The sequence below is a fragment of the Carassius carassius genome, chromosome 6 (assembly GCF_963082965.1).
Source record: "Carassius carassius chromosome 6, fCarCar2.1, whole genome shotgun sequence".
NCBI classification, from domain to species: Eukaryota; Metazoa; Chordata; class Actinopteri; order Cypriniformes; family Cyprinidae; genus Carassius; species Carassius carassius.
The window spans coordinates 9,198,188-9,211,646 of NC_081760.1; the positions used below are offsets into that span (position 1 = coordinate 9,198,188).

At 36.2% G+C, this 13,459-nt stretch overlaps 1 protein-coding gene across 2 annotated transcripts; it reads right to left on the minus strand.

Moving 5' to 3' along the window:
* Positions 1-7,827: 7,827 nt before the first annotated feature.
* Positions 7,828-12,111, minus strand: LOC132142358 (homeobox protein engrailed-1-like). Of its 2 annotated transcripts, XM_059552162.1 has the most exons (3): positions 11,926-12,111; positions 11,304-11,828; positions 7,828-8,627 (listed from the first exon to the last, which is right to left on the minus strand). In XM_059552162.1, the coding sequence occupies exons 2-3, from the start codon at positions 11,809-11,811 to the stop codon at positions 8,308-8,310; spliced, it is 828 nt and encodes a 275-aa protein (XP_059408145.1). In that variant the 5' UTR covers positions 11,812-11,828; positions 11,926-12,111; the 3' UTR covers positions 7,828-8,307. The 2 variants fall into 2 exon arrangements, with proteins under 2 accessions (XP_059408145.1, XP_059408144.1); XM_059552161.1 differs by having other exon boundaries at positions 11,304-12,109.
* Positions 12,112-13,459: the final 1,348 nt, after the last annotated feature.

The window sequence follows — 13,459 nt, forward strand, 5'->3', positions numbered from 1 at the left end:
AATTGCATTCTGATGTGTTTGTCAAACAATTATTTAATTAGCATCCGATATTTCATTCAACATTAATCTTCTGGTCACTTCAAATGAAATCATCTTTAGCCTGTGGATGCCTTTCCACTTCTCTTTTCTTCTGTTGGCTTTGCACTTCAGTTGTGGCGTTGATGCCACCACTTGACCCACCGACTCTCAAGTTTATATTCCTGTGGGTGAAAGCCAACACCATAGACCACCCCTCCTGTGTGGTACTCCATCAGATCCTGGTACATATTAATGTTATTTTTGGGTCATTTAACTGCGCTGTGTAGGAGGGCTGGGAGCCTGGGACTGACGCAAAACTGTAAATCATGGAGCTGTGGAGCAGGCTGATGCCATAACAGATAATCATATGGATTTTAGGTGAAGTTAAAGTAGTCCCTGAACAGGACTTTATTGGGTAATGATACAGGCGCATGCATGTAGATGTGCTGACAGGCATGTTTTTAACACTGACACCTATACAACATATATTAGCTGACCTATCTTTATAGAAATTTTCTGAATTTAATAAAATGCAGTACCGGATAAAAACAAAAGACATTTAGACATGCTAGAAATTAGATGACTTTTGAAATTGTTGAATCTGGTTTAGTGCTCACACAAGCTAGTACTAGTCAAGAAATCTAAAAATGTGCTTTTTTTGGTATCATTTAAAAGAAAATGCCTTTATGCAAATACAAAAATTATTTATTATGCCTGAAATAAATATGCTTACATTAGGTAATACCAATAAAAGTCAATTTAAGGATTGGACCAGAATGGGTAACATTTAACAGTATACTGTAGCATTTTTATGTTACAAATTACCATACATTTCCTAATTTAAAATAACTCAGTAGTTGTGACTTTGTGGTTTATATTTGTGGTTAGTTCAGTGAAATCTGCCTTGTGAACACAAGGAAGCATATTTTGCCAAGTCAGGTGGTGTTAACGTTTTACATTTGTAATTTAATCAAAACAATTCATTAATCTATACTCAATAAAAATCATAAAAAGGTGTTTAGTTCTTAAACTACATGATTAAACAACGTTTGTGTCATGACAAGTATTTAAGTGATTCTTCAATTAAAGTCACTTTTGACTTCAAATCATAGATCTTTAAAATCTTGCATCTGTTAAAACACATCACATTAAGGATTTGATCAACTTTCAGTGGTGGTAATGCCATGATGGCTTTTTGCCACTTTTTTTCCCCCCAAACAATGTTTTATATAGAGAGAGGGGGAAATTGGGTTGGGGACAAGCTCGAAACAGTCTTAAAATTAGGGGAAATTAAACGTTTTTAGATACAATCTATAATAATACATTTATAATCATTTCTCCTTTTAGAATGGTCCTGTTTTTATCTTTAAAATCATCATAGGGGATAGTTCCCCTTATTGAAGAATCGCCCATTCATAGGCTTATTGTTCTAATATTCATTTTTAACACTGATGTTCTGTGGGAGTTCTTGTTTCTCAGATCATGTCTTCTCAGAGGTGGGACAATCGCTCATATTTTCTCGCGGGGAATGACATCAAGGCCCGCTAAGAGCGGCTGAGACAGCCGTGTGCTAATGGAATATGACGAACTGTTCTCCGGTTCACCTCTCGCCACCTCGGGACTGCTCAGCCAGGGATGAGAGAACGAGAAGGAGATTTCGCGATTTACCCGCCTTTTGAAGTGCAAGGCAGACGGTGAAAACATAGCCGCTAATGCTAGCGCGCATCGTGGAAGGCCCTGTCTGTCTGTCTGCGTCTGCTGGAGACGGTAAAGTAATACCACATGTGAGAGGAACGCCGAGTGAAGAGCTTCTTGACCACCCATCCCATATGATGATACCAGGTGTCCCGCGCTTTGTTCTCTTTGTGCGTGTACCTTCGTTATATAAAAAAGCGCTCTGACAGGGATGGTCTCTGGAAAATCTGCACAGCAGATGCCATGAACGGGGTGAACACCCACCGTTGTCCCACGATAGGACCCCTTCTGTTTGTGATTAGAATTCTTGTCAACTCTTCTTCCTTTCATATATGGGTCAGTGACGTGACACTCTTTTGTCCGAGTCTATTAGGTATTTAATAAATTGCAGTTCATACCGAAAAAAAGACTTGAATAAAAAACATTTCTAAATTGAAATGGATATCGATAATTTTGAGATATTTATGGGAGAAAATATTTAGCTGTCCGGAGGCTCATTAAAATCACAGTCTATGATTAAAATACTGAGAAAAAAAAGTATTTTGAAAAAGTCTTCAGCGTCTGTCAAGGTCGTCTGGGGTTTTCAATATTATTAATTGTTCATTTTATAAAAAACAAACAAACTAGGAAGCCATTTTGTTGTCATGTGACAGGTCCCCATAAGACCATCATGAGAGTGTCAAGGCCATTAACCTACGTTAAAAAAAAAACACCCACACACACATTTTTGCCTTTTTATGAAAATGAAGTAACCTTAAGAAAATAGTTGTGAAATAGATTGTTTTCTGCTTTTTTTCAGGAAATTTTTAGGATATTTGTAATTGATCCACATTCCAGAGGTATGGGGGGGAAATGAAGAGGTGTTTAGACAAATGTGTTATGACTGCATATCACTGTAGGGCCTTTGAGAAATTCAACTGTAGGCATTGGAATGAGGAATAGGCTGTCGTGAATCACTGAAAACTCAGAGCAGTTTATATACATAGCCTAAATCCTAATACTTATGTTGCTTATCTCGTAAAACCAGCTGATTTTCGTTTTGCCAACTTCTTGCTATTGAAAAACATATTTATTTGATCAACATAAGGCATCCACAAATGGTCTGCTAAACCAGCTGTGGTAAGACACATTGTAATTTCACATTGTAGCCTATTTTTTTTTTAGTTTTAAAAAATAAAATAATTAATATATGATGTTTATGTATTTGTCAGACATTAGATATCTACTTTATATATTTGTATACACTGAGTGGTTTAATTGCCTCAATAAGTAATTAGAATTAAATAAATTGTGCAATATTTACAATAAATATTTTTTTCTTACTCTTCTATGTGTGAAATAAACATTTCAGGAATAACTTAATAACATAATTGTTTTTAGCTAAAGTTAGAACCAGACACAGCGCTATGCCACCATACTCTTCTAAGCGAAGCCTACTGCAGCAGTGTGTTTGTGTCCAGATCTGTGCAGCTGACTGGTTGGGGGAGGGTGGAGGGGAATGAAGGTACTTGGTTGTATCCACCATGTAATGTTCATTTATCTGCTCCTACATTTGTGGCTGCTCTCCCAGTGGTCCTATGCCTACACAAGCGCATTGGGAGGTTAACATTCAATGCCATCCTTTGTTGAATTGCCCCACCAGTGTTGCCTCTGTATACATTTGTCACACATTTCAACAGCAAAAACTGAAGTGATGTGGACCTTGAAGGAATGGGGGAAACCGGATTAGAATGAGACAGTACAATTATGTTTGAAAGGGAATAGCCTGAAAATTATAGAACAGACGTTTGACCCCAGAGCACATTTTATGCTGAAGTGGAAATAGTTTTGTAGTTTAGTTGTGTTATTTTATGCATTATATATCTAGATTTGCCAGAGCACGTATGAATTAAATTAATCTCGAATGGTGCTTTATTTTAGAAATTTGTGACAGATGATATCCTCTTTTAATGCAAGTCCCACTGATCTGATCCAAAAGCAACTGATGATGCCTGTGCATGCGTGCGCACTAAAGAAACATGTTATGCGTGTACAAGCACAGCCGTTTGTAAGCTTTGAGGGCTATAGTGTTGTGACGCGAATAGCCCCCACCCACGGCGTGTTCTAATAGGATTACCAATCACTTAGCTCGTATATTTGCATCCTTTAGCATCCTTTCAGGGTCACTGGCCTCTTCCGCTGCATGTTTTTTGATCAGTGATGCACGTTCGCTTCTGGTCAACGAGGGCACAAACCGAGACAACCCAGCAAGGCTGTGAAATTGTGCCGGCGACGCAGCAAGCTTTTCCTGTCCTCAAGCCCAGTGCCATGGCCTTTGCCTTTTCTCTTGCCATTTCGCAACACATTCTCTCCCTTCATCAATTTTCATTGAAAACTGACGTTCTATACCTTTGTCTAAAGTTCTACGTTTCTGTTTCGTTTGCAGCTACCCTGCTAAATGATCTCTATAGTTTCATCTTTTATTGCTTCAATTTGCATATATATTAAATAAATGTTGTATGCTAGCTGTGGGTCAGAGTGTACCCTGCTGCACGCGCCGATCTCAGCTGCTTTTTGTTTTAGCAAAGCACCTGCTTAACGAAGCAAGGCGGTTTGTGCAGTTTTGAATGCATGTTATATATTTTTACAAGGTAATGTCAAGTAATTATGGTCCTCGCAGTAGATTCGTTATATGGATTTAATATTTTTATTTGACCCACATCAGCATACCGATATAAGATAAAAGTAAAAATAATAAAAATAAAAAAAGGAATTTAAAATCCCTAGACGAAAGTGAACAAGCAATAAAATCAAACTGACAACAATGAAAAATAGCTTAGTTTGAACATCCACTTTCAGCCGCAGATTATGAGCATATAGCCCTAGAAATTATATTAAGGCTGATATAAGTTCACATACTTTACTGTTTGATTTTGAACCTTAAAAAGTTGACAAACATACAAACATACAAAAACATACAAGCTTGTTATTTGAACAGTTGAATTATATTGTATTATTTGAATGGCGTGTAAACAGCTTGCTCCGCATTCAAAGGCTTTTCGCAAACGATTGTGTATATTTGTTAAAACACTAGATTTTAGTTAAACACGTGAAACACAAACATGGGGCAGTCTATATTGTACTTTGCTTATTACTTGTCAGAATATATAGCCGGGCCTTATGACTTTTATTTTATTTGTTTGGATGGTCAGTAAATAATGTCCAAATTTCCCATTAAGCATCTTGTGTTATTATTTGATTTGCAATGGCACTTAACATGGACTTTATTTTTTATTTATTGTAGCCTATAATTTAAAATTAATAATAATCTAAGCCCCTTCATATACGATTTTATTACAGGAAAACACGAGGGATTGGCTTGTCCGTATTAAAGCTAATTAATTTCAAGTAATGAATGCTGCAATAATTGTAATAAAATAACCCCATCGTTCTAACCTGTTTAAATAAGTAATGTCAATTGGTTTGGGGCATTTAATATTTAATGTACAGGTGTTTTGAAATGCTTCTCTCTGCTATATGCGAGAGAGTTAATTAAATCCGCTGAATATAATACGCAACGGTTCTATTAGCAGCAGAATAATTAAAAATAAAAGCGGACTGCGGGCTCCTGAGGTGGAAACCCCCCGTATTCCACGGAGGATGTCAAAATATGTATTCCCTCAACGAATCTTTACCTTACGGAATGGCAGGAATTCATTTGCAGTCTATTCTATATTATAAGAGTGGAAAAAAAAGATTTAAGGTAGCTAATCCATGTTTAGATTCTATTATTTGTAATAACGTTACAAATTACGTTTAGAAATGTGTAGAACTCCAAAATATAATAATAAAACGTGAAAAACTGTATAAATAGACTTTCAGCCCTCTGTCATCTTTTTTTCATATTCTACCTATATTCTTCTTCTATCTCGCGGACTATAGCTTACGTGTGATAACGGACTCATATTTAAGAACAAGAACTTATTTAGAAATTATTTAGCTGTGCAATTTTCGAGCAGATTTGTGCAGAAAAGATTTGTGGCAGTACTTCTGCAACATGTCCTGATGACTGATCGTCCAAATATGCAAGCAACACCAGCACATCACCAGTCCCACACACGTATAAAGAACAGTCTCTTAACATGGTCTGACATGGTAGTATTCCTTTTTGTATGAACCACTGACCATTCTAAACATTCCAAAACAATTTATTCTGACCAACAAAAGATGATAAACCTCTGATATGAACTCGTTCTATTTATAGAAATCTCGGAGTCAAAACATGAAAAGGAAGACAAGGCCTGCTGGAAAGACAAAGAGCCAAATATTTTGTTGTTGTCATGAATCCGAGCTTCTACCTTGTAAAGATTGGCTGTTTATTATTATTTTTTCTTAATATTATTTCGTTGTTTTTAGGTTCTGTTAATAAGCCTACAGAAGTATGGGTATTAACCATAACAAAATTAAACAGACATATTGCTTAAGTCTTGTCCCAACAATATACCTGCACCCTTTTTAACAGGATATTTAACGTAGGAACTCATTGCCTTATACTTTAATACTGATTTTCGAAAATCCTCTCCTCTTGTGTTGTTTTGGTCATAAATGACTTGTCACACTCACGTGTAAAAATGTGTAGGCTACAAACAGTCTTTTACAGTCTTACAGTCCTACATATTTTATGCTATTTGCACTGTTAGACCCCTCAGATCTTAAAACTATCTTAAAATTATTGTATGTAATTATAATCAAATAGCCTTAATGATCTGCACGTTTAATGATCATTACGTTTATCTTAAAAACTAAAATATGGTTATTATTTATCAAAATAATTTTATAGTAATGTTCACAGGCCAGCAGCTGCTTTTGTTAAGCTGAAATTCACAACGGATTCTTTATTGCCTTCAGAACATTTAATACTTTGAACGTAATTTTTAATGATGCTTTACGTTAAATACGTGAAATGTTCGCAGTTATTGTAGCCAGTGTTTTGAAACATCCACGATATTGTTTTGACTGCTTAACTTGACCTTTTAACCTCGTTGGGAGAGTTTCCTCAATCTGTTCTTTGAGACAGACTCCTGCACACTGCCTCGCAAAAACACTGCTATACACAGCCAAAAGCCGAGCGCTTTTCTGCACTGATGTTGTCCTGGCACCAAAATCGTATGACGGCAACATTGAAAAACTATATTTATGGTTGGTAAACAACAGTTAGGCAGTTCGTTAAAATTATTTGTGATGCATAAATTCTGATGCATCGAATCGTGGGACTTTACATGAAAAAATAAAAGTAATAATAAATGCCTAAAATGCCGTTCAGCATAGGAGGAAAAAGTAATCAGATAGGCTATTGCCTCGTCTAAAGTCTAATTAACGCTGGAAAATTCTAAGAGCACAATTAGCCTACCTTATAGACCTACCATTGAACTGCGCAGAATTTTGCTTTAAGTCAATAGCTACATGGCATCATACATATTGAAGTCAAATAATAATAATAAATGATAATAAAGGTTAATTTGTGTATGTGTGGGGGATAACTAGTAGGCCTACTGCCAACCAAGCTCAAATACATCGCATATTATTAGCTCAGCTTAAAATGGCCTTAAATTATCAATTTAACTTTTGTTTTCAATATTTTATACTTAACTGTTTGTATAAAAATGACATATACAACTTAAAATGTGCGAAATGGAATAATGAGAAAAAAAAATTGTAATGGAAAAAAATATAGATAGGGCTATGTGAGAACCTATTTCTAAAAAGACAAATTCGAAAGATTGTAAACCTTAAAACAGGCTCACTTCCGAAGAATTATATCAATGTTACAATTTCTCCCATCATAAAAAATAAATCAATAAAAACAAATGGCAGTAGTGCATTATAAGCTATAGCGTAAAACATCTTATGATTGCAGTGTAACCACAACCCACTGCCACGGTTAGAAAACCAGAGTAGTGTAGAAAAGCATCGTTTTGTACATTTATTTAAAAAAAACACTCAGGAGTTTGGGAGAAAGACAAGTCATCGTAGCGTTTAAATATCTACAAATCCTGTAATTATGTTGAGATTTTGTAGACTAGGCTACTACTACTACAAAAAAAAAAAAAAAAAAAAAAAAAAACCATGGCACATTCTACCTTTTTTTTTTATTTCAGATAACATAATCTGAACATAATAAAATCTTTGGCTTGAAGCGTTGGTTCAGTCACGCATTTGAAGAACTGTGAGATAAGGGGTTTAAAAGACAGTGCTTTCACACAAAAAAACTCTTAACAAGCCTGATACTTAGGCCTACTGGAACGGTGAGCAACCACATTGGAAAAGGAGAAGAAACGTTAGAAATATTCAGCAAGTAAGGAGCAATACAGACATCCCCTTACCTGGAATTAAATATACACATCTTACAGTTTTGGCTATAAATAAATTTTTATAATCTTCATATTTAGACGCATGTCCATATACTGTATGATAAACAGAAATCTGTTAAATATTGTATCTTCGTTTCGCAGAATTCGGAGACATTTCCTTTTCATATGATTCATAAAAAATATGAAAAATCCCTTTTGTCGGGGTCAGCGTCCATGGCCTTGTTAGGAGAGAAACCAGGCCATTTTATTCGCTATCGTCTTTAGCTTCTTGAACTGTTGTTGTGGAATGGTTATAGAGTCCTTGAGCCATGAGCTGAAGAGCGAGGCCGTTCTTATAGCCAGTGGCCTTTTTGATTTTGGCCCTCTTATTTTGGAACCAGATTTTTATTTGCGACTCATTGAGGTTGAGTTCCTGGGCCAGCGACTGTCTCCGCTGCTCCGTAATGTACCGATTCGCCTGAAACTCGGCTTTAAGTCTCTGCAGCTGTTCAGCCGTGAAAGCGGTTCTCGGTCGCTTGTCTTCCTTCTCGCTTTTCTTCTTTTTCAATTTTCGTGTCCTTGGGCCTAGTGTAGAAACAACAATAAAACGAAGACATAAATATCATAAAGCAGCATGAACGCTACATACCCACACCTGACAGAGAATGCCTTGGCACGTGAGTAAAACGTTTGATGCGCTTTTAACTTTAGGGCCCACCTGACACTTCCGTATTGGACAAGCTATTTTAGCTGTACTCTTTAGAAACGTCGATGTGGAATTCATACTGCTTTTCTTTATACCGCGCTGTCTCTTTCATTTCTGAATAAACAATTAGTGTTTGCAATTAAACCTTATAAGAGTGTTTGTAAGGCCTATGCAAAACGAATGACCTCAGCTGAGAGGCTAATTGCAAAGAAGGCCAAGGAATAAAATGCAGCTAAAATAACATCCAGTTATCTCTCTAAAACGCAAATAGCTGTTATCTTTAAAATTCATTGTTAAATGAATAAAAATTTTAATCATAAGCAATTGATACGCAGATCTGAAAAGCAAGCATGCTTGTAGGCCTCAGTCCTCGATTGTCGCTTTGAGCTGACGCCCGTCGAACAGCGGGAAAGCCGAACGAGTCTTTATATGAGTTTGCTTATTCTTACTATAAAGCTAATCTTATATAATATATATATATATATATATGTAATTTGTAGGTAAAATAAAGAAAGAACCACTTCAACCAACATTATCTCCAAAATGGCTTCTGTACATCACATTTGGTTTGGTTTAGTGAACTGTTTGGGCTAGTATATGTATATTAGCCAAAATGATAACATGTCTACAATATCAGTATACCATATTTCGCCCCGTTTTCCAAAACAAAGGCGAAGTTCGAAATCAATGTTATTGTCAGTCACACAGAAAATGAAAATCGATCAGTTTCAATTTAATCAGTTTTTATTGTTCTGCGGCCTCTCTTTATAAAACGGGCAGGCGATTAGGTAAGTTATAAACCGTTATTTCGATGTAAATTTAATATAAAACATTTTAAAATCCAAGTAATTTTGCCAAATTGCTAAACTGCTTAGTGCTCATAAAAAAAAAACTAGCGCTCTGCAGACGACCAGAGTTGTTTTCTGAAGATAACTGTGTTTACAGAAAAGGTAAAACTTTTTTTAAATTATTTTTTACATATCGACGATAATATTACACGTGTAGGCCTAAGTTTAGCTTCACTGCAACAAATTAGTATTATTTTTTTTTACTTTAAAATGTCCATGAATAATGCAGCTCATATGCAAATCCCTTCACGCAAAATAAGAAAAATAAAAAAATAACATAAAAAAAATGCATAAAAAAGAAAGTTAAAAAAGCTAAAGACTTGCTAACAGCATATGCAAAGGAAATATCACCATGCATATGTGGCATTACACACAAGTCAAGAAAACAACTATCTGCATTACCAGTCAACAACTGAGAAGAACCCTAAGTCTTTCCTTCAAGAAACTGCATTCGAATGATCGAAATGCTGCTTGCCGTCTGTGAAAGTCCAGTGTCTGATAGCTCAATCAGTAAGTCAATCAGTGAAGTCAATCAACGCATCTTTTCCAACAGCCCAGCTGAATTTGTGTCGGGTATCCAATGTAAAATGTTGTCAGTTAACCAAAATATGTAGCCTACCCTACTTCATGTGGTAACAATAAACGAACTTGCAGTATTCAAGTCCACAAATTATTTAAAATCATTGTAATCAAAATGATAACACTGGGTTTAAGGGTCAGGGCAGGTAGAAACAGCCACTGAATGGAACTGTACACGTTTTACAGTGTGATTAACACTGAACAGAATCTATGCTTTCGGCTGACCCTTATTGGCACAAAAAAAGTTAAGACGCTTACACAAATATCTATGGAACAACCCAAAATCCTAATTTCAGTATATATCAGCAGTATTAAGTTATCGTGTATTTAAGAGAAAAAAAACATTGTTGATTACATTTATCGCGGCACTTTTTCTCTTCTTTGGTATTCTTCATTAATATAAAGCTATTGTACTTACATTATTAAAAAAACAAATACTAACAGATAAGCACATACAACCCCTGTGGTCATAGACTAAGATAAATGAAATTGCCTAGTGCTGTAAGTTATTCAAAATAACACCAATAACGAGCATAACAATATGCCGATAAACTATGGTTAGACGGAATATTTTTAAACAGATACTATCATCTAAATATTAATCCATAAATATTATCTAAATTTACACATTTACTACAGTAAAGTAGTCTAGTAGCCTATTCATTTTTGGATTTTCATGGTCAAAGGCTAATTATTTTGTAGCCTATAGAATTAGAATCAGAATCAGGTTGCAACCAGTATTAGAATTCTGACGCCAACGTACTTTCTCCAGAAAGGGCTGAACAAAATATGTTTCTAGTTTGATTTGCGGCCTAAGTGACAATTGTTCGCTCATGCACCAAAACAAGCCAGGGGTGCGTTTCCCAAAAGGATCGTTGGCTAACTATGGTAGTTAGTTCCATTGAATTCTATTGGTGACGACGGAACTTGCTACCATATTGCTATTGTGAAACACACCCCATGACTGTTGAACATAAGTGAAAACTTTAAACGAGTGAATAGACTAAAACTAAATAATCTCCAATCATAGAAAGTCACCATCCACAAAAAAAAAAAAAAAAAAAGAAAGAAAGAAAAGTTAATAGCTGATGTGATTCATACAGTGCATTTAAGAAACTAGCGCCTTACCAGATGAAGGTCTGTCCGAGTACCGGGTGCAGTAAACCCACGCAGGCCATAGTAAATTAGGCTGCGATTCTTTTACTTGCGAAGTTCCCCCGTTAGCGTTCACCACCATTATCGACGTCGTATTCTCCCCGTACCTCGCTGTGGTAGTTCCATTTCCTTCGACAAGCTTTGCAGAGGTCTGCTTTGAGGATGGCGAAGAAGACGAGGATGAAGAAGTGCTGTCACTACTGCAGTTTGAATCCTGGCAAAGGCTGCTATTATGCGACGGCCTGATCACCATAGGGTTAACATTCTCTCTGCCCGAGGTTTGTGCCCGGTCCCTACTCCCAAGATCTTTCTTGCAGCCAAAATCTGGCCTTAGAATATTGTCGATGAAAAAGTTCGTGGTTCTGTGTGCTTGCTGCGCATCCTGGTGAGGTAAAATCGGAGGGGATGGTATATTGGGTGAGAGCGAGACGCTCTCAGATTCAGTCGAATCACGACTGTTTTGATCGTTTTGCTCCTCCATGACAGATGGATCACGGTCTGCACAGCAAAATTCCACTTGTTGCAAAGAGCAGTATCCGGATAACAACAAACAAGAATGCAGGTTATAGTGTTAAAATAAAGGTATACGAAATACCTTAAGAGAAGCGACTATCATAGCATCGGAATGCTTTACGCGATCAAGGCGTTTCAGTTGTCAAATCACACCCGTTATTCACGTCAGACAAATACATCGCGCGATGCTCCGCAGTCCCCGAATCGCTGCCCCGTGTGACAGCTCGCGCTTAACAAACTCTTTCTAAAATCACAGTGCCCCTCACATACTTTTTTCCTTAACCGGAAGCACGTGAGCGAGACACACGTGTAATGGACCAATGGGGTACCAACATCCTTGGTGTCACAAGCAGAGAATGTCCAATATAATTTTACGATCTTATGCAAATAAAGAATGGATGGATTTCCAAGACCAAATAAGCTGGCGAACCTTAAATCTACTCTAATGAGGGACTGGATGTTTCTGGATTGCCATTGGCTTTTGACAGAAACAGATTGTATATTGCAGCCAGATAATTCATGATTTCAGAGGCTTGTTGTATTTATTTTATTTTATTTTGCCAAAACTAGACACTAATAACATTGCGAATAGCTAGCTCTTTTCTGAGATCGTTAGTAGACGATAGGCTATACGGAGGCAGCCTAGTGAAAGAAAACAGGAGTGAGCCTTCATCATAACTATGAAATTTGAGCAAGATTATTATTCTGTGGGACAAGGCAAGCAATTAAGGTTAAAAAACTAAATGTAAAAATAATAATTATAATAATAATATATAATAATGTTTGCAAATATTTTAGTAAATGAAGTAATGTTATATGTCCAGAATTTTGTATAACATAGGCCCATATAATTTACCTAATAATTGCAATAACAAACTACCGTAGTTAGCCTAATCTCAGCATTCGAAAGGTTTTAACCGCAGAGTAGTAGCTACTGTCAAAAGTGATATTTCTACCCGACATAACTCTTAATTAAGCACAGCTTTGCTGGTGTAACTTAGTCAGGCTAATTCAGGTAGTCTATTAAATAAAAAATATATTCGAATAAAAGCGTATTCATTTAGATGGTACCAAATGAATCACATTCAGGTTAGATTTTTGCAGTGTGTAAAAGTTGATTTGATGATTTAACAATCCGTTTGCATGAAATTACAATTTTATCCTTCAAAACTGATGGATGGCCTGCACGTCAGCACAAAAAAAAGTATAATAATAATGAAAAAAGTGGCAGAGAACGTATAAATCAGGACTTGTTAATAAGAAGTAAATTGCTTAAAAATGTAAGCAAAGATTCAAACTCCGTCCAGTTATGCAAAATAAAGACGGAACGCGCACAAAACATTTAGAATGATAATTAGTTCAAACATGAAATTTTAGTTCATGCAGCATTTATTCATTTAAAACAGGTTGGGTTGAAATCTTTATTCGAAAAGCTTGAGTGGGTACTTAATAAATTTCTAATTAGGACACTATCAATATGCTATTTGAGCCAAGTAGCCATTGTGAGGCACGCTCCTTTTCAGGCGGTAAATTAGCACTCCAGCTCTTATCTCGGCTGCATGCGACGTCTTGAGAGGGGCTGCAAAAGATAATTTATAGGTTTTAATTAGCGCCCA

What these genes read in the sequence shown, in the direction of transcription:
- LOC132142358 (XM_059552162.1), bottom strand. Translation starts at nt 11,811, where the DNA reads ATGGAGGAGCAAAACGATCAAAACAGTCGTGATTCGACTGAATCTGAG. An exon ending in CTCGGACAGACCTTCATCTG is followed by an intron (nt 8,628 to 11,303) that starts GTAAGGCGCTAG and finishes TTTCTACACTAG; the next exon opens with GCCCAAGGACACGAAAATTG.